At 43.4% G+C, this 22,127-nt stretch overlaps 1 protein-coding gene across 5 annotated transcripts in view; it reads left to right on the plus strand.

The window, feature by feature from the left end:
- The window catches only part of tp53bp2a (tumor protein p53 binding protein, 2a), a 56,067-nt gene that overhangs the window by 17,010 nt on the left and 16,930 nt on the right, over positions 1 to 22,127 (plus strand). For 2 of the 5 annotated variants that reach the window (XM_035754317.2, XM_035754320.2), the window contains exons 2-11: positions 6,812 to 6,959; positions 8,627 to 8,740; positions 11,255 to 11,325; positions 11,897 to 11,998; positions 17,146 to 17,341; positions 17,496 to 17,677; positions 17,988 to 18,152; positions 18,485 to 18,526; positions 20,727 to 20,774; positions 21,693 to 21,882. In XM_035754317.2, the coding sequence (XP_035610210.1) occupies positions 6,812 to 6,959; positions 8,627 to 8,740; positions 11,255 to 11,325; positions 11,897 to 11,998; positions 17,146 to 17,341; positions 17,496 to 17,677; positions 17,988 to 18,152; positions 18,485 to 18,526; positions 20,727 to 20,774; positions 21,693 to 21,882 (1,258 nt within the window). The remainder of the gene's footprint in view (positions 1 to 6,811; positions 6,960 to 8,626; positions 8,741 to 11,254; positions 11,326 to 11,896; positions 11,999 to 17,145; positions 17,342 to 17,495; positions 17,678 to 17,987; positions 18,153 to 18,484; positions 18,527 to 20,726; positions 20,775 to 21,692; positions 21,883 to 22,127) is intronic. The other 3 variants (XM_035754318.2, XM_035754321.2, XM_035754323.2) reach the window with 3 other exon arrangements.

A 22,127-nucleotide genomic window follows, 5' to 3' on the forward strand; every position in this document is an offset into this window, starting at 1 on the left:
TGTGTTTGAACCCATAACAATTCTGTATTTAGGAACTTCATTAGGTGGGATGTCCCTTTCTGAGGTGGAAGTTTGTGAATGATGGATCTGTTGTTCTTAAAACCCTTTCCCTTCATCTGGGGTGGTCCTTTTAGAGGGTGTGGCGTGAACCACTGTGACCCTTTCATACAGTGGCTTGCGAAAGTATTCGGCCCCCTTGAACTTTGCCACCTTTTGCCACATTTCAGGCTTCAAACAAAGATATAAAACTGTATTTTTTTGTGAAGAATCAACAACAAGTGGGACACAATCATGAAGTGGAACGACATTTATTGGATATATCAAACTTTTTTAACAAATCAAAAACTGAAAAATTGGGCGTGCAAAATTATTCAGCCCCCTTAAGTTAATACTTTGTAGCGCCACCTTTTGCTGCGATTTACAGCTGTAAGTCGCTTGGGGTATGTCTCTATCAGTTTTGCACATCGAGAGACTGACATTTTTTCCCATTCCTCCTTGCAAAACAGCTCGAGCTCAGTGAGGTTGGATGGAGAGCATTTGTGAACAGCAGTTTTCAGTTCTTTCCACAGATTCTCGATTGGATTCAGGTCTGGACTTTGACTTGGCCATTCTAACACCTGGATATGTTTATTTTGAACCATTCCATTGTAGATTTTGCTTTATGTTTTGGATCATTGTATTGTTGGAAGACAAATCTCTGTCCTAGTCTCTGGTCTTTTGCAGACTCCATCAGGTTTTCTTCCAGAATGGTCCTGTATTTGGCTCCATCCATCTTCCCATCAATTTTAACCATCTTCCCTGTCCCTGCTGAAGAAAAGCAGGCCCAAACCATGATGCTGCCACCACCATGTTTGACAGTGGGGATGGTGTGTTCAGGGTGATAAGCTGTGTTACTTTTACGCAAAACATAACGTTTTGCATTGTTGCCAAAAAGTTCAATTTTGGTTTCCTCTGACCAGAGCACCTTCTTCCACATGTTTGGTGTGTCTCCCAGGTGGCTTGTGGCAAACTTTAAACAACACTTTCTATGGATATCTTTAAGAAATGGCTTTCTTCTTGCCACTCTTCCATAAAGGCCAGATTTGTGCAATATACAACTGATTGTTGTCCTATGGACAGAGTCTCCCACCTCAGCTGTAGATCTCTGCAGTTCATCCAGAGTGATCATGGGCCTCTTGGCTGCATCTCTGATCAGTCTTCTCCTTGTATGAGCTGAAAGTTTAGAGGGACGGCCAGGTCTTGGTAGATTTGCAGTGGTCTGATACGCCTTCCATTTCAATATTATCGCTTGCACAGTGCTCCTTGGGATGTTTAAAGCTTGGGAAATCTTTTTGTATCCAAATCCGGCTTTAAACTTCTTCACAACAGTATCTCGGACCTGCCTGGTGTGTTCCTTGTTCTTCATGATGCTCTCTGCACTTTTAACGGACCTCTGAGACTATCACAGTGCAGGTGCATTTATACGGAGACTTGATTACACACAGGTGGATTGTATTTATCATCATTAGTCATTTAGATCAACATTGGATAATTCAGAGATCCTCACTGAACTTCTGGAGAGAGTTTGCTGCACTGAAAGTAAAGGGGCTGAATAATTTGGCACGCCCAATTTTTCAGTTTTTGATTTGTTAAAAAAGCTTGAAATATCGAATGAATTTCGTTCCACTTCATGATTGTGTCCCACTTGTTGTTGATTCTTCACAAAAAAATACAGTTTTATATCTTTATGTTTGAAGCCTGAAATGTGGCAAAAGGTCGCAAAGTTCAAGGGGGCCGAATACTTTCGCAAGGCACTGTATTACAACCCCCCATCATCATAGGACTCCTGAGTGGTGCAGCGGTCTAAGGCACTGCATCTTAGTGCTAGAGGCGTCACTACAACCATGGTTCGATCCCGGGCTGTATCACAACTAGCCGTGATTGGGAGTCCCAGAGGGTGGTGCACAATTTGGCCCAGTGTTCTCCGGTTTAGGGGAGGGTTTGACCGTGGTAGGCCTTCATTGTAAAATAATAATTTGTTCTTAACTGTCTTGCCTAGTTTAAGGTTAAATAAATCAAATCACAGGGTGAATCATGCTTTGCTTACTTACCAAGCATGATGTATGGCTAATTATTTAATAATTCAATAAAGTGTCCATTTGCGTCCGTATTTAACCAAACTACTGGTTAGGTCTGGACCACCTAGATTGCATTATTGGCGGTGATATTAACTGTGTGTATTGTGAGATTGCTTTTGATATCTTAGTCCTGAGCATTTTAAAAAAGGCCAGAAGAGAACAGTTTTATGGTTAGAACGGACTCTTTGAAGGATGGCTACTAGGGCTGTGACAATAATATTTTTCCATGGCAAAAACTTTTCTTTTAAAAACCTGCTGTATGTAAAATGTTGTATAGTATAGCTTGGAAAATAAATACATGTGACTCTGGATGGCAACATAATTTGGTTCCCGACATTAGGGCTGTTTTAACTGAAGAAGTTAAATCAGCTTTGTGTTTTGTTTCCTTGTCAAAATACTAACAAGTATAACTAACCAAATGTATGACATTTTTTAAATTGAACCTTTATTTAACAACACGGGTATCATCCAGACCCTACTGGCTACCTAGTTCGGACAATGTCAGTGTTCTGAAAATACAAGTTAAGTGAATGCAGTGTAGTTGATGCCATTTTGGAATCCGCTCTAACCTTTCTGGTGCTCTCACATCCAAGCGACAAGGAGGGGAATCCACTTTAGACCATTGAGATGCAGTGATGTGGAGCCCACTGTGCTGAACCTATACTATAGCCTGTCTTTGTTTTCACTGAGAGGGCTTTAGCTGCACTGCCCTCAGCCTTTGTGCCTGGGTGACCTGAATGACCCAATGTCCCTAATGTAGCCCTCCAAGGCATGGCTGGGCTGCGTATTCTTTACTGTGGTAAAGGGAATAGTATACTGCTTCTACATCACTCTTATAGTCTAACCAAGGGGCATGAGCTGGAGAACAAACTGGATCTATAAAGGATGTTATTCTATTTAAGTTAGCTGACATAACAGTACTAAAGTCGACGGGAATGATAGAATGATGTTCCTTGGGCCGGGTTGGGTCAACGAGGGATGACGTACACACACACACTGAGTGTATTTAGTTCACCTTGTACCATAGGTTTATCCACAGGAGACCTCGGAATGCGTTGTTTATTTGATAACAGTTTCATTTCAATCTGTCACGCCAATATCTGTGCAGATTACTGCAGAGCGCATATTCCACGAGTGGCCCAAAGCTTCTGAAACGCGCATCTGTTTATGACAACAGGGGGTTTTCAGCGTGGAGGGTCAGCATCTGTAAAGGGCTTATTGAACCAAGTTCACTGAAACATTACAATGGGATTGAGGCTGGGTTCTATTCATTCAGTGGCGTGTGTTTTTAGATTAATCCAATGGGTTTTTAGTGGCATGCTTTCTGGTAAACTATCAAAGACTTGAGTCCAATCTCGCAGTCATTCTCAGTGTTAGATCTCACCGTCTTGAGGCCAATGCAGGGGCAGCCTCGGCAACAACTTCAAATTTTCAAATTCAGTGAAATTTGTCAGATAAATGATTTTGGCTGAATAGATAGCCATTACACATTTACATTTAAGTCATTTAGCAGACGCTCTTATCCAGAGCGACTTACAAATTGGTGCATTCACCTTATGACATCCAGTGGAACAGCCACTTTACAATAGTGCATCTAAATCTTTTAAGGGGGGGTGAGAAGGATTACTTTATCCTATCCTAGGTATTCCTTAAAGAGGTGGGGTTTCAGGTGGTGATTGACTCCGCGGTCCTGGCGTCGTGAGGGAGTTTGTTCCACCATTGGGGGGCCAGAGCAGCGAACAGTTTTGACTGGGCTGAGCGGGAACTGTACTTCCTCAGTGGTAGGGAGGCGAGCAGGCCAGAGGTGGATGAACGCAGTGCTCTTGATTGGGTGTAGGGCCTGATCAGAGCCTGGAGGTACTGAGGTGCCGTTCCCCTCACAGCTCCGTAGGCAAGCACCGTGGTCTTGTAGCGGATGCGAGCTTCAACTGGAAGCCAGTGGAGAGAGCAGAGGAGCGGGGTGACGTGAGAGAACTTGGGAAGGTTGAACACCAGACGGGCTGCGGCGTTCTGGATGAGTTGTAGGGGTTTAATGGCACAGACAGGGAGCCCAGCCAACAGCGAGTTGCAGTAATCCAGACGGGAGATGACAAGTGCCTGGATTAGGACCTGCGCCGCTTCCTGTGTGAGGCAGGGTCGTACTCTGCGGATGTTGTAGAGCATGAACCTACAGGAACGGGCTACCGCCTTGATGTTAGTTGAGAACGACAGGGTGTTGTCCAGGATCACGCCAAGGTTCTTAGCGCTCTGGGAGGAGGACACAATGGAGTTGTCAACCGTGATGGCGAGATCATGGAACGGGCAGTCCTTCCCCGGGAGGAAGAGCAGCTCTGTCTTGCCGAGGTTCAGCTTGAGGTGGTGATCCGTCATCCACACTGATATGTCTGCCAGACATGCAGAGATGCGATTCGCCACCTGGTCATCAGAAGGGGGAAAGGAGAAGATTCATTGTGTGTCGTCTGCATAGCAATGATAGGAGAGACCATGTGAGGTTATGACAGAGCCAAGTGACTTGGTGTATAGCGAGAATAGGAGAGGGCCTAGAACAGAGCCCTGGGGGACACCAGTGGTGAGAGCGCGTGGTGAGGAGACAGATTCTCGCCACGCCACCTGGTAGGAGCGGCCTGTCAGGTAGGACGCAATCCAAGCGTGGGCCGCGCCGGAGATACCCAACTCGGAGAGGGTGGAGAGGAGGTTCTGATGGTTCACAGTATCGAAGGTAGCCGATAGGTCTAGAAGGATGAGAGCAGAGGAGAGAGAGTTAGCTTTAGCAGTGCGGAGCGCCTCCGTGATACAGAGAAGAGAGCAGTCTCAGTTGAATGACTAGTCTTGAAACCTGACTGATTTGGATCAAGAAGGTCATTCTGAGAGATAGCGGGAGAGCTGGCCAAGGACGGCACGTTCAAGAGTTTTGGAGAGAAAAGAAAGAAGGGATACTGGTCTGTAGTTGTTGACATCGGAGGGATCGAGTGTAGGTTTTTTCAGAAGGGGGTGCAACTCTCGCTCTCTTGAAGACGGAAGGGACGTAGCCAGCGGTCAGGGATGAGTTGATGAGCGAGGTGAGGTAAGGGAGAAGGTCTCCGGAAATGGTCTGGAGAAGAGAGGAGGGGATAGGGTCAAGCGGGCAGGTTGTTGGGCGGCCGGCCGATTTCTGGAGAGAGAGAGGTCAGAGCACAGGGTAGGGCAGTGTGAGCAGAACCAGCGGTGTCGTTTGACTTAGCAAACGAGGATCGGATGTCGTCGACCTTCTTTTCAAAATGGTTGACGAAGTCATCTGCAGAGAGGGAGGAGGGGGGGGGGGGAGGAGGATTCAGGAGGGAGGAGAAGGTGGCAAAGAGCTTCCTAGGGTTAGAGGCATATGCTTGGAATTTAGAGTGGTAGAAAGTGGCTTTAGCAGCAGAGACAGAGGAGGAAAATGTAGAGAGGAGGGAGTGAAAGGATGCCAGGTCCGCAGGGAGGCGAGTTTTCCTCCATTTCCGCTCGGCTGCCCGGAGCCCTTCAGCCAGAGCTACAGTATTTCTACCCTTCAAAGTGCTCTGCTTGTTAGCAGTAGGGCTGTCATCGTGCCGACAGCCTTGGTTAACATCAGGCCATCAGCAGGGGAAAATGCGAGATACTCTACTCCGGTTTCCATGTGGATACAGAGGAACGAGTGCACAGACTATCTGTTTTATTTTTTGTCTGTTTTTCCAGGTTTCTGTTTTTTCTAGTTTCAAATTTTCAATCTCAAAATCACAATTTATTATTTATAGAAAAACAACAAAAATGGATGTTCTAAGTCCACAACGATGCTTAAACCACATCAGGAGACCACTTTTGAGGTTTGTGAAAAATCAAAGAAATGTAGAGTCTTTGGTGTAGTTGCTCTTTAATTAAACTGTGCTCCAGCCAGAGACTATTATTTGGTTAGCTACGTTTCTGTAGCGCTCATGTGATTGCAGAGTTTGCAAACCAAATGGCTACTGGATTAATGCAAATAATCCCGATACAATTCTGCCAGGTCGGCACAGGCTACCTTGTAGTTAACATTTAATTGAGAAGGTTTTTGGCAAAGCCTTTCCATCTACCAGAAGACGGTTATCATTACATTAGCATCGCTGACGACTACCCAAAGTGGTAGATAAAAACAGACACACAGACATGCAGGCTTGTGCTGATGCCTCCAGAAAGTGAAGGGAAATGCAAATCATTGATGCAGTTTATTCATGTCATATGATCATCTTGGACAAATGAAAGCATTTTCTAATAATATCAAAACATTTGAGTTAATTTCCTACTTAAGATCAATACATTTAGTTAATTTCCTCCTAAGTTCAATACATTTGAGAATAGTGTTGAATTCCGTGTTAATGTATGGATTCCGTGATGCCGTCCGTGTTCTCCGCAGCATGTTGCTATCAGTGTCGTGCAGGCAGGTGCGGGGCTTTTGGATAACCATCACTGAGAGTTGCATATGCAGGTTTGATAGTCTTGAAGTTGTCACTGTCTTACAATATTGATTGTGTTTTTAGGATAACTATGTTTGCCATGTGTCTTATGCCTCAGTGGGCATCTCTAGCCTTCATCAACTCTGATCATAACATTTGTGAAGTTGTTTATGTGAACAGTAGACATTACAATAGGGTGCGATTTTCAAATGTTGAAGGATGTCCTCATTCTAATACCCCATGGTTTGTCTCTTCTCTGTCCCTCAGATGTTCCTGACAGTGTACCTCAGTAACAATGACCAGCATTTTACAGAGGTGCCCGTTACCCCAGAGACGCTGTGCCGGGACGTGGTGGAGCTATGTAAGGAGCCCGGAGAGACTGAATGCCACCTGGCTGAGATGTGGCGTGGATCTGGTGAGCCTTCTCCCCCTTCATGCGCGTATATGCCTGACAATTACCACCCCTATGCCTGTTATTTAGGCACCTGGACTAGTACCAATGTCTATGATCTACTGGTTACTTGGGAAAAACACATCTTGTCTTCTAAACAAACCCCAAGATGATATAGAACATAGGGAGAGTTTTGAGAGAACATACTATTTTGGAAGGGACACAGAATAAAGGCTGGCTGTGTGCCAACTGGCCAGATCTTTGTCTGTGTTTTCTCTGACGCTGACAAGCTGGGTGTATTATTTTTGTAGCCCACCACACAGATAACACATCTCTCACAAGTCTCTCTCAAGTGGAGAAATACGACTTCAGCCTTGCACAATCCCCACAGCTGCTCTCCAAGAATTCTTAGAACTCAAGTACCTGTGGTTAGAAGTGGACCGTTTCCATGGTTGTGTGTGGTTGCCATGAGAGACGAGACTGGGTGCCTGTGTTCAGGCTAGAGTACCTCTGTGTCCTTGAGGGGAAGATTTTATAAGTGCTCAAGTGAAATCAGATGAATTTTGCACCTCTTTTTACAAAGCTGTTTTATTCTTTAGGTTTAGATAATTCCAACAAGAAAAACCAGGCCGTGCGTTAATACTGTCCTGATTATTTCAAACTTTTTTGTTATAAGAGAATCAAATCAAATGTATTTATAATAGCCCTTCTTACATCAGCTGATATCTCAAAGTGCTGTACAGAAACCCCAAACAATATAAAACCCCAAACAGCAAGCAATGCAGGTGTAGAAGCACGGCTAGGAAAAACTCCCTAGAAAGGCCAAAAACCCAGGAACAGCAAGGGGACAGCAAGGAGTCATCATGTCAGGTAGTCCTGGGGCACGGTCCTAGGGCTCAGGTCCTCCGAGAGAGAGAAAGAAAGAGAGAAGGAGAGAATTAGAGAACGCACACACATAGGACAGGAGAAGTACTCCAGATATAACAAACTGACCCTAGCCCCCGACACATAAACTACTGCAGCATAAATACTGGAGGCTGAGACAGGAGGGGTCAGGAGACACTGTGGCCCCATCCGAGGACACCCCCGGACAGGGCCAAACAGGAAGGATATAACCCCGCCCACTTTGCCAAAGCACAGCTCCCACACCACTAGAGGGATATCTTCAACCACCAAGGCATGAGCAACGTGGTTGGAACGTTTTAAATACAATGGTGCACTAATCAACCATGTGTTTTAGTACTTCTGTGTAATGAAGAGAAGACGCAAGATGTGTAGCGGTTGGAGTGGTTGTGTAACGGGGTCAGCTGAAAACATCAACAACAGGTCATTGTCCTTCCCTGGGGCAGCACCTCTCAGAGAGATGAAGTGAAAACTGAAATCTTGATTTAAATGCCTCTCCTTAGACTGTAGCCTAGTCCAGTCAGTCAGTGTGGTCTGACTGGATTAACAAACCACACAACACGTCATACGACACACACCTGGAGTTTTCCTTCATTTTCGCTGCGCTTGTCACTTTCGTCCTTGTATGTAAAATGCATGAATACTGATAGGTGGGTCAAAACACATTTTTACAGGGGGTGTCCATGTCAATATTTCTGAAGCCTGGGGGGCGCACTGCTTCTGTTCTCTAACATCCAAAACCTGTGTGTTCTCTATTCTACCCCCCCCCACACACACACACACATCAGAGCGACCTGTAGGAGTCGGGGAGAGAATGCTGGACGTGCTCCAGCATTGGGGGCAGCACAGGGCAGAGGTGCGCTTCTACCTGCGCCATGACCGAGCGCCCAGCAGAGAATCTGGTGAGTTCCCAATGACCTGACATTGGCAAAGTGCGTACAGAAGAACACAAGCACAACCACACAGATACATTTGGAATTGATTTCAATTGACTGATTTTCTCAAATGAACTGTACATACATCAGACAGTGTAAGGACAATCTCAGACACGTAACAAGTTGTTAGGAAGGAGAAACTCATCCCCATAAGGTTGTTACTACTTTGTTTTTCTTCAGGGACATAAAAACTAGAGTTTTTGTCCACGAGGCGGTGTGGATCCTCTGTCCCTCGTTGCATAATTCCTAAACCCTCTACCATTCACAGTTTTTGTCTGGGATTAGATGGTCGTTTTCCTTTCTGCCCATTTTAGCCTGCACTTGTGTTCCCGTACAGTTAGCTTGTTTGTTCTGAGGCCATGTCTTCGTAGTTGGTTGCCTTGTGAAGGACTAAAATTGATTAGCTTAGCATTGTGTTCTTTCCCACAGAGTTAATTAGCCTTGTGGTACAATTAGCTAGCTAAGCAGTGTTTTCTCTCCCAATGATGGCTTAGCCTTTTTCTGTCCTGTCTATCTCATTTCTTCTTTCTCATAAAGCTTGCTTTGCTAGCTAACTATATAGACTATATTAAGTTATGGTGCTAGGAATTGCCAGGGACCTCACAATACGATATTATCACAAAACTTAGGTGCCGATACGATATTTACTGTGATTCTCACAATGCTATTATGTATTGCGATTCGATATTGCAATTTGATGTTCCAAACATATTGCTCACTATGTGTCTGCTGCAAAGACACGCACGCACACACACACACTCATTAATTCATACATACATACATACATACATACATACATACATACATACATACATACATACATACATACATACATACATACATACATACATACATACATACATACATACATACATACATACATACATACATACACACAATGGGTGTACAAAACATTAGAAATACCTTCCTAATTTTGAGCTGCACCCCCTTTTGCCCTCAGAACAGCCTCAACTCATCAGGGCATGGACACTACAAAGGGGCAATCCACAGGGATGCTGGCCCGTGTTGACCCCAATGCTTCCCACAGTTGTGTCAAGTTGGCTGGATGTCCTTTGGTGGTGGACCATTTATTGATGCACACAGGAAACTGTTGAGCGTGGAAAACCCAGCAGTTTTGCAGTTCTTGACACACTCAACCAGTGCACCTGGCACCTACTACCATACCCCGTTCAAAGGCGCTTAAATATTTTGTCTTGCCCATTCACCCTCTGAATGCTACACAAATGTCTCAGGACTTAAAAATCCTTCTGTAACCTGTCTCCTCCTCTATATATATATATATATATATAGAGAGAGAGAGAAACTGTGTGATGTGTGCATTGACTTCACGGAAGAAAAACATACAAAACAGAATTCAAATAATTGTGTGTGTGTGTGTGTGTGTGTATATATATATATATATATATATACACACACACCTACTCATTCAAGGGTTTTTCTTTATTTTTACTACTTTCTACATTGTAGAATAATAGTGAAGACATCAAAACTATGAAATAACACATGGAATCATGTAGTAACCAAAAGATGTGTTAAACAAACAAAAATATATTTTAGATTCTTCAAAGTAGCCACCCTTTGCCTTGATGACAGCTTTGCACACTTGGCATCGAGGCAAAGGGTAGCTACTTTGAATAATTTTTGTTTAACACTTTTTTGGTTACTACATGATTATATAAAATAATACCTACTCATTCAAGGGTTTAGTTATGTGGTGTTTTTACAAATCGATGTATTAATATAATATTGTCCAAAAATATTGCGATATGTAACTAGCAAAACAGTTCTCCCCATCACTATTAAGTTAGCTAAGTAGGCTATTCAGTTCATTTGTCATAGCATTACCTTATAGGCTAATTATTCATTCAGAGTTAGCTTAGCATGTTATTGTGCCCCTGAGTAGTCCCCCAGGCCTAGCCAATATTTGTAGCAGATTTTGTCCAAAACTATTATGTCAGTTGCTTGGTCACGGGCCGATGCTCGAGGGATGAAATCAGTTCTACTGGCTCCCTAAGACACCCTCAACACACAGACACAAATACACACACAGTCAATGATCAGCCCCTCAGAGACCCAGGGTACTGTAGTAAATCCTGGGATTATGACCAGTCTCTGGGCGACACTGATGTCTTTGTGCTGGCTGAGTGGCTTAGCTCGTCGCTAACGCTAGCCCGTCTGTGTTTGTGTAACCTGCTTGTGACTCCTCCCCTCCAGCCGAAGGAGCCTATTGCAGAACGTGTGTGTCTACTGTATGTGGTGTGTCAGTGTGTGGTGTATATAAGGGCGAGAGCGAGAGACGTTTGCTTCACTCATATCAGCTTTAGTTCCAATGAACACTTTGCATGAGTTTCTCATAGTTTCCTAACAGGCTTGGTGGTTTTTAATGTTACTCAGGACAACTTTTTATGCTTTAACCTTCTCTCTGACTGTTTTTGCTGAGGTTTTGGATGTATGTTTCAGGTGGCTCACGAGGATCAGACTCCAAGAGGAACGGAGTGAAGAGCACCTGGGATAGACGGATGGAGAACGGGGTGAGTTCAGAAACCAGTGACTTTAGACAAACGTCCGCTTGTTCGCCTTTTGAAACCCAGTTTCTCATTCAGTAACTGTGTAGTATAGTTGCTACACTGCTGATTGCTGAACCCCCTCTACTTTTCCTGTCCTATGAGTCATTGGATTAGTCAATTAATCAAACATTAACTTTCCCTCTGAATTGTTGTGACTCATTGATCTAGCTCTTTAAAAAAAACTTGTTTTACCATTTCCTCTGCTGCTCTTTGTATTAGTAAACTTTTAAACCTGTAACATCTAAAGCTTCCGAGGAGAGGGAGAGAGGGGAAAAACGAGTTCAGTTACTCCTGTGTCACCAATGATGTAAAAACGTCCCCATATTTGAACACGAGTGTGTGCTATTTACCCACATGCAGAGACTGTGCTTGTCCTACATGTCTTCAGGCCTGTCTTGACACAGATGCAAAACACACAACATTTGCCTTGGAGTGAGAGATGTTTGTATATGTACAATATGTATGTATGTGTCTTACTTTGCCAACTCTTTTTCTGTGTGTGGCTGACCGTCTCTCCTTGTTGTACCCTGCTCAGGTGTCGGCCCCACGGATGGACATGACTCTGGCTGAGCTGCAGGAGATGGCTGCCAGACAGCAGCAGCAGATAGACGCACAGCAACATCTCCTCGCCTCCAAGGTAACAAGGGAGGGGGGGTAGAAAGATGGAGGTGGGGGCAGTGGAAAGGAGGAGATGAGACATGGAGGAAGGAAGAAAGTGAGGGAAAGAGGGGGTGAGGGGGTGGGATGAAAGCGAGAGGGAGTTGCTAAGAGTGAGAGGAAGATGAAAGAGTGCAGGTAAAGTGATGGAAATAAATGGAGAGGATGGAAAACAGACGAGGAGGGATGAGAGAGGGGAAGATTAAAGGCGAGGGCAAAGCGATGACGAAAAGGGGAGGCAAAGGAGCACAGAAGGTGAGTTATCGGGGAGAAAAAAATATTTTATGGAATAGAAAGAGAACCCTGTTGATGTAGTGGTCTTGAGCGGGTCACTTAAGGGTGAAGGTAATACACAAGAGAGGAAATGCACAGGTAGTGCTGAGCAATTAACCGAAATGTTGGTTATTTTTTGTTTTTTAAACAACTAATTGACTGACGTTGGTTAAATTATTTGAATTCCGTTTTGTATGTTTTTATTCCATGAGGTCAATGCGAACATCACACAGTTTCTTTAGAAATAAATCAGATCCAGCCTGAACTGTGCGATGTAGTAGAGAGTTGTAGTTTCCAACGGGCCAATAATCTATATAGTTTAGTGCATAAAACGTGGTAATTAACTATACTAAACAAAAATGTCAAAGATTTGACTGAGTTACAGTTTATATAAGGAAATCAGTTGATTGAAATAAATGTATTAGGCCCTAATCTGTGGATTTCACATGACTGGGAATACAGATGCATCTGTTAGTCACAGATACCGCAAATAGGTAGTGGCGTGGATCAGAAAACCATTCAGTATCTGGTGTGTGACCACCATTTGCCTCATGCAATGCGACACATCTCCTTTGCATGTTGTTGATTGTGGTCTGTGGAATGTTGTCCCACTCCTTTTCAATGGCTGTGCGAAGTTGCTGGATATTGGCGGGAACTGGAACACGCTGTCGTACACGCTGATCCAGAGTATCCGAAACATGCTCAATGGGTGACATATCTGGTGATTTTGCAGGCCATGGAAGAACTGGGACATTTTCAGCTTCCAGGAATTGTGCACATATCCTTGCGACATGGGGCCTTGCATTATCATGCTAAAACATGAGGTGATGGCGGAGTATGACTGGCACGACAATGGGCCTCAGGATCTCGTTACAATATCTCTGTGGGCTCAAATTGCTATTGATAAAATGCAATTGTGTTCGTTGTCCTTAACTTATGCCTGCCCATACCATAACCCCACCGCCACAATAGGGCACTCTGTTCACATCGTTGACATCTGTAAACCAACCCCATACACGTGATTGATCTGGGGTTGTGAGGCCTGTTGGACGTTCTGCCAAATTATCTATAATGATGTTGGAGGCGGCTTATAGTAAAGAAATGAGCATTCAATTCTCTGGCAGCAGCTCTGGTGGACATTCCTGTTGCACGTTCCCTGAACCTGAGACATCTGGCACTGTGTTGTGTGACAAAACTGCACATTTTAGAGTGGCATTTTATTGTCCCCCAGTACAAGGTGCACCTGTGTAATGATCATGTTTTATCAGCTTCTTGATATGCCACACCTGTCAGGTGGATGGATGATCTTGGCAAAACAGAAATGCTCTCTAACAGGGATGTTAACAAATTTGTCCACAAGTTTAGAGAAATGCTCTTTTTGTGCAAATTGAACATTTTTGAGATCTTTTGTTTCAGCACATTAAACAGGGAACAAATACTTTACATTTTATGTTTATATTTTTGTTCAGTGTGCAATGACCAATGTGTATCTACTTGCCCGGTCTGCCTGGTCTGCGCAATAGAGTGCATGTATTGGAGAGTGACACTAACATTTTCGCCCGCCAAACGACGAGGGCTCGCGGGATTCTCACAATGAACGCGCCATTTGAAAGCAGGCATCGCGCTGAACACATACATACTGTTCCCAGATCGGTAGCTGCCTGGGAAGGGTGGGGGCGATGACGTCAAAGTTGACCCAACTTTTCTCTTGACAGAAGAGAGTTTGGGAGAATTCTGCTTTACATACAGACATAATTGAAACGGTTTTTAGAAACTTTAGAGTGTTTTTTCTATTCAATAATAATTATTATATGCATATATTAGCAATTTTGGGAAAAAATATTTTCAGTTTACTATGGGCACGCACTTCCTCCAAAGGGGGCAGTAATTGAGGCCTAGTCTTAAGAGGTTAAGGAGAAGTATATCTTTAATTCCATGCATAGCAGTTGTATTTTCATCAACATTTATGATGAGTATTTCTGTAAATTTAGCTCTATGCACTTTCACCGGATGTTTTGGAGGCAAAACATAACAACGCCCCAATGTAAACAGAGATTTTTGGATATAAATATGAACTTTATTGAACAAAACATACATGTATTGTGTAACATGAAGTCCTATGAGTGCCATCTGATGAAGATCATCAAAGGTTAGTGATACATTTTATTTCTATTTCTGCTTTTTGTGACTCCTCTCTTTGGCTGGAAAAATTGCTGTTTTTTGTGTCTAGGTGCAGACCTAACATAATCTCATGGTATGCTTTTTTTATATATCCTTTTTGAAATCGGACACTGGTGGGATTAAAAAGTTTGTTTTTTAAAATGGTGTCTATACATGTATGTTTGAGGATTTTTAATTATGGTATTTCTGTTTGAATTTGGCGCCCTGCACTTTCACTGGATGTTGGTCAGGTGGGACGTTAGCGTCCCACGTACCCTAGAGAGGTTAACTAGCTATAACTAGCAATGCAAATGGCTCTGAGATACGAATAATATTACTACAGAGATTATACACATAACGTTAGCTAGCTAACAGTACACTTTAACTTGAAATGAAAATGACTTTCTGACAGAATTGGAAACGTGTGATATCTGAATATGTAGATAGCTAGACTCTCTTACTAGTATACATTGATGGACCCTTCTCCCTCTCTGCCACGGATGTCATGGTTGCCCTTAGTTTGAAGATGTTATCCGGAAACAGGTGTTTTATACAACAGCCTTCTGTGTGTGTTCTCTTTTCAACTCCGTCTGCATATTTGCAATAAAACACCAGACTTTTCTCCAAAACCAAAATAGAAAACCGTGATTATTTTTTAATAATCAAACCGAACATGAACAGGCCTCAAAGAGCACTAATCGCTCGGCATTACACACATGAGGTGGAAAATAAGAGATAGTTGTGTAGATGAATTGTGGCACATGTAAGAACTGTCATGTCTTTGGCATCATTAAAAGTGAAGGCTGTTATTTTATCAAATTAATTATCTGTAATTATTATTACGTGATTAAACTAACCATGTAAATGTAATTAACTAGGAAGTCGGGGCACCAAGGAAAATCCTCAGATTACAAAGTTACAATTTTCCTAATATAACTCTTCAGATATTTTAATATCTTATCAATTAGTCTTCTTATTAATGAATTATTATTTACGTAATTCTCATTCCAAACGTCGTAAATTGTTGGTTATCTGCACAAACCCAGCCTTTACTATAAATCATCCATACACCAATTGGCTTAAACATTTATTTAGTAACTAACTAAATAATCACAGAAATGCATAAACAAACAAACAGATCTGTTACTAACAAATGATATGGAAGATTGCCTAGTGGGCTAAGCCGATATGACAGCTTGGTGGACAAAGGGAAATGGGTGTGGACTGAGCAAGAACGGGAAAGACCAGAGGGATCACAGGTAAATTACTTATTTAAACTTTAAAGGGAATTACAATTCTTTCACATTAAAGGTGTAACATCACATTACATAATTTCACAAATAGTTTAATCTTTACTCATTCATTTTATACAATAATTAGATGCAAACCTCATAACGGAGGCACCTATATAAACATAGTTAGGGTAATGTGACTGTGTTGTCTTTCATGAGGTCACAAACATGAAACAAAACGGACCGGGTCGTAGCTGGCTTCTCCACTGACCATTTACACTTTCTCCAAAAGATGGATATTCTTGCAGTCTCAAATTCTGTAATATAGTAGAATTTGGCGGGAGTTCCTTTGTTCTACTGTTGAACTCTCTCTCCATACAGCATGAAAAGGGGGAGATAGTCTCTGCCAGGAATTTACAACATGAGATAACAGAACCTGGGTGTTGGAGAGAGTGAGAAGCCATGATCTTTACACAGAAAGGGCCATGTCATCACAGGACATTATTGTAGTGCAGTAAGCCTTTGAGTTGTGTTTTCCCTCATCTCATTAACATGAGATTCTGGTCATCAATCACTATAACCATGGTTCAAACAAAGGACTTTTTTCAGATACAGAAGCTGTATTGGCTGGATGAGGGCAATAAGCTGACACATTACAGTTTGGTTGATTTGATGGGTTTCTTTCCCTCAAGGGGTCTGTAGCTGCTGAGGCATCATGAACCATAGTTTGTTTCCGCTGGTATATTTTTTTGCTTACACTTATTTATCAAGGCTCAAGTTTCATGGAGATCAATGCTCTTGTTTCAAGAGAGACCTGTCTGCACTCTCTCTCTTCCTTACAGTCTCTGGCTGAGAAGTTTTTTTTTTACTGTCCTGCCTTTGCTTGGATCAACACAGTCGGTTCCGCGCTGCCTGCCCGCCTGTGCTGCCTGCCCACCTGTGCTGCTTGCCTGTCTCTGCTCATCGTAACTGTGTTTGTCAGGGGAAGCCAGAGGATAGCACAACAGGCTTCGGAGTGTAGCCCTGAGAGAGCAGCCTTATAAGCATGCCGTCCCGTCACCACAGTTCACCTGTAAGGGAGCTTAATAAGGGCACTATTTTAGGAGATTCCTGTCACGTTTATGGCGCAACGAGTAGATCATTGTTCGACTTTCTTACCGCAGTGATATTCGGTTTGTCAAATGTTCAGTTCTAACTAATGATATGGACTGAATGCTTCACAGGATAGCATGCCAAAAGCACATTCAACTAGAAAAACTTCATAGACATTGCAGACAAATCACAATTGACGTACAGTAGTTGTACCCCATTGGCCTATTAAAATGAGCAGTTAAAATGATCCATTATGCAGTCTATGAAATTATAGTTATTCACTCTGTGCAGTGGTGGTTTCTGAAGCAAGCAGGGCTCCATAACAATCTGTCTTCTTTCTCCCCTACCCCTCCCCTCTCTCCCTCGTTAGGAGCAGCGCCTGCACTACCTGAAGCAGCAGGAGGAGAGGCAGCAGCAACAGGAGGAGAGGCAGCAGCAGCAGGCATCGGACCATGAGAAGCTGCGGCGTCTCAGGGAGAACGTGGAGAACCAGGAGACCAGGCTCAAGAAGGTCCGGGCCCTCAAGGGCCACGTGGAGCAGAAACGCCTAAGCAACGGCAAGCTGGGTGAGCACAGTGTTGCAATGAATGGGAAAGGAATTGGTTGTTCGGTCTATTGATTGAGTGGTGAATTGATTGGTGGATTTGTGTTGGATGACTGACTAATTGATTGGTTCTAACCTGTGTATCTTTATCTTTCTCTGTCTCTCTCTCTCTGTAGTGGAGGAGATAGAGCAGATGAATGGTCTGTTCCAACAGAAGCAGAGAGAGCTGGTGGTGGCTGTGTCCAAGGTTGAGGAGCTCAACAGACAGCTGGAGATGCTCAAGAATGGCAAGATGGACGGCTTCAAAGACAACCAGAGCTCTGTGGCTGAGCTGGACCACCTTTACAAGGAGCTGCAGGTGTGTTTTCTTCGAGTTTGCACTTTTGGGACTGTTGACAATTCCATTGTACCTGGAAAAGTCAATCCCAGGTGCTCAATTGTTTGATAGTATTTTACATATGCGTACAATTTGACCCATGTGTGTATTTTCAAATCACAAACGTTTAGCATGTGGCTCGAGTGGGACTCAAACCCTTAAATATTCCTACCACCGTGACCTAACTAATCAACTGAGCCGTCAGAACAACTAGTTCAAAGCCTCATATGTCCTCTACCCTGTCCTCCATCCTAGCTCAGCTGTCTGCCATGTCATCCCTTGTCCCCTCTAGCTGCGTAACAAGCTGAACCAGGAGCAGAACGCCAAGCTGCAGCATCAGAGAGAGAGTCTGAACAAGCGCAACCTGGAGGTGGCCTCTATGGACAAACGCGTCAGTGAGCTCAGAGACCGCCTCTGGAAGAAGAAGGCCGCTCTGCAGCAGAAAGAGAACCTGCCGGTGAGTGTACACACACACACACACACACGCACGCACACGCACGCACGCACGCACGCACACACACACGCACACACACACACACACACACACACACACACACACACACACACACACACACACACACACACACACACACACACACACGCACACACACGCACACGCACGCACGCACACACGCACGCACGCAGAACACTTACTTTGACATCTCAAGACTTGGTCAAAGAAATGTAAATATTTACATAGTGACTCATACCCAATCAAAAGTGATAACCTGAGCGCCCCCTATGGGCTGGAGAGTATAAACACACTGTATCTCTGTTTACCTCTGAAAGCCACAGATGCCCTGGCCCTCAGAGCCGGCCCCTATCAAAAAAGTAAGACTCCTCAACCCTGTCTCTCACTGCCTTTCTGCACTGACAAACAAATCACTGTCTCACAGGACTGAAATACCCTCTGATCTCTCCTTCCACAGTTCACTTGTTCTATCTCTCTATTTAGCGTTCTTCAATCCTGGTCCCTGGGACTCACAGAGTGGGGAGATTTCCCCCCCAGCCCACTACTATAACACTTGATTCAGTTACTTTAGTACCTGTCTGGAGCAACGTCCTGCACACATGGTGGCTCCCAAAGATCAGGATTGAAGGAGTCGATGTCACCGAGTTGATTTGCTATCTCAGTTTACACTCAACACTCCCTCTCTTCAGCCCAGCTTGGCAAAACAACTCCAGGAGAGGAGTGGAGACTAGAGCACAGGCAGGCAAACAGGAATTCCAGAGGAGATGGTTTCAGGCCTGAGCTCTGACATCACTGCCTGATATCCCTCTACCCCTCTTCCTCTGAGTTGTTTTTCACTTCTGTGGTTTCCATGGCACTTTCATAATCTATGTAAAAAATACTCGGGTTCTATCTTTGAAAGATTTTGTGAGGAAATTGTCAGGACATGTGAGATGTGCTGTAGCTATAAGTGGACAAGAACAACATTTATGGGTGAGGAGTGTTTTAAAATGGAAACTCGAGTGGTTGAGGTTGTGGAGGATTTGCTCTGGTACTGAAACTGTTACTGAATGATTTATGATTTATTATCATTTCACGTTACACGTGGCCGGCAAAATATTTTCCCAATCAGAGGTATTTTAATAGAAAAACCGAACCTCTGTCAAACGAATAGACAATCCCTGGTGATTTGGTGGTCTTATTGATTCTGACACCCTTTTCTTTCATTTTGAAACTAACTTAATGTGGGGAGTTGAGATGCATCTCTCCATTTAAGTAACTTTGTGCTTACTAATCCAAGTTGTATCATTTTAATGGGACATATCCAACATTCTTCTACTTCATATTCATCTCCAGCACCACCCCAACATCAACATATTATGTGAAAATGGCAGGTTTCTATTTTTTTTTAATCAAAAAGATGCTCACCAGATGATGATTTTTTTATTTTTATATAATTGTTTCCGGATGATGTCATCACAAAACACTTTTGACATCTGGAATGTAATCATGTGATTTTTAACTTACTACTTAAAAAGTAACCTTTTATTTAACTAGGCAAGTCAGTTAAGAACAAATTCTCATTTACGATGACGGCCTAGGAACAGTGGGTTATCTGCCTTATTCAGGGGCAGAACAACAGATTTGTACCTCGTCGGCTCAGGGATTTGATCCAGCAACCTTTCGGTTACCGGCCCAACGCTCTAACCACTAGACTACCTGCTACTAAGCTTTGACTACTCATAGTTGGTTAAAGTCACATGATGCCCACCAGATTGTCATAAGTGTCGCCGTATGGTGTCATTCGGAAACACTTATCTACCTGTTTCCTTTTGACTTCAAACATAGACACCAGCCACTTTCACTTATGTTGGTGTTGGGTGTGTTGCTGTAGATGATTAATAGGAATTTGAAAATGTTGTACATTTCCTTTTAATGTGTGTATGCCACTGTGATCACAATGTTCCCTGGTTAATATATTTGCAGAGAGAATGCCATAACGTGTAATGCTGTGTATCAGCTGTTTATGAGCAAATGAAAGTGTCTACTAAGCAAAAGTCATTCTATACCACTAGATCCCGCTCCGATCTGCAGCGCTAAAACTCACTGAATGAATAATAAAGTTGTGTAATGAATCCTTCCTTTAATATCCATACTTAATCCTTTTATATAAATGAAAACCACACGTCACAAATGGAAAAGGGATTTCGTCCAATATTGAAGAAGTCTACCTCTCTCGTTTGACGAAGGGAAGAGCTAAGATGAAGAAAGGAGACGGCTGAAGAGGTGAAGGTGTAACATGTGGAAGCAGAGGAGCTGAAGGCCGAGTAGAGCAGGACTCGCTGAGGAGGTGGTTTTAGTGACAGTCTCCCTGGAATCACGATGATGTCACCCGGCAGGCATGTTTCAACCACACTGGTCTGGAAAGGCTAGCCTGAGAGATACCAGCCTAGAATCACCTCGTCTTGCTCTGTCTAAACATATGGGAGGAACTGATCAATAGTAACTTATGTACTTGTATGGGGATTGGCTACCAGTGTGTTCAAACTGCTGTTGCCTTTTGTGTTTTTGTTTCTCAAGAATGGCTTCCCTGGTAAGGAGAGGGCTACTAAAGACACTCATCCGCAGGTACAGTAACTGATGACAGAGCCAAACCTGACATAGACACACACTGATCTCTTCTGCATGACTTGGCAGAGCAGCAAAAGGCGTAGGATTTACTGCACCCCCCCCCCCACACACATTTTGTTTCCAGTAACGGAGTGCAGTTGATTTGATCTGTTTTTAAAGGACACGGCTTGACTTATTTAATCTGCTCTGTTGCGTAAAGACCTTGTTTCACACAGCTGCTAAAGTTATTTTTTCCGAAACAGAAGAACTTTCAGATAAAGGCTCTGGCCGTGTTAGAAAGTAAATCGAGCTCGTTTGGTCCAAATGTTTTAGCGTTAGACTTGATCAGGCTTTATGTGGGGTAGTTGTGGAGTATTTTTCAACATTGTTTATCTCCCTTAAAGATTTCCTCCAGTGATTTAAAAAAAATATATTTTTTTTTTTAATCACTGGAGGAAATCCCCATACAAGTACATATATAAATATATATATATATTTATTTATTTAAAAATAAAGTTTTACTGTTGAAAAGCGATATCCCAAGTATAAATTCAGTAAAGTACACATATTAAATTAAGAGATCTTTGGTTAAGTAAATCGGGTGAAGAATAAAGTGAAAAGGAGTGAACTTTAAATGAGCTTTTATCATATTTTCATCCATAACGTCAGCCACTGTATTTTGGACTAGTGGCAAATGGAAGTTATAGTAACTGTCTAATCTACTATTAAGCTGAGGGAGATGCATAAGAAATATATTATTTTGGTCTTTGCGCTGTACTTTCCACTGTTTATGTACATCTTTGAGTGACCCTGTTATTATTTCCCTCTAATGCTCCCCCACTCATAACCAGCTTGATCTGTGTGTTTGTCTCACTCTGTACTGTCTGTCTAACTCTCTCCCATTCATCCTCTCCCTCCGCCTCTTGCCTCCTCTAGCTGCCCTCTGATGGTCCGGTGGGTCAGCAGCAGGGTCCGTCTCGTGTGGCGGCTGTCGGACCTTACATCCAGTCGTCCACCATGCCTCGTGGCCCAGTGAGACACGAGCTGCTGGTCAAACCTGCTGCCTACCCCGATGGCACCGCCACCCTGCCTGCACACCCAGAACCCCAGGACAAAGCTAACACAGGTGAGAAGGTGACCTCGACCTTTCACCTTTCCCATCTCTCTTCTTCCCTCTTAGCCCGGGCAACGTGAGCCCGCCAACTACTCTGCTGAAGTCTCCACTTCACCTCTTTTGCTCAGTCTCTTTTAACTATGGTGGGTACTCTATACCTCAGTTGAGTGATTAACAAAGTCACGATGACGAGCTTGTGAGAGGTTTGACATGTGACTGAGTTCCCCACCCTCGGCAGGAGCCAAGGTTTCTGGGAT

This window comes from Oncorhynchus keta, chromosome 36 (genome assembly GCF_023373465.1).
Source record: "Oncorhynchus keta strain PuntledgeMale-10-30-2019 chromosome 36, Oket_V2, whole genome shotgun sequence".
Taxonomy (NCBI): Eukaryota; Metazoa; Chordata; class Actinopteri; order Salmoniformes; family Salmonidae; genus Oncorhynchus; species Oncorhynchus keta.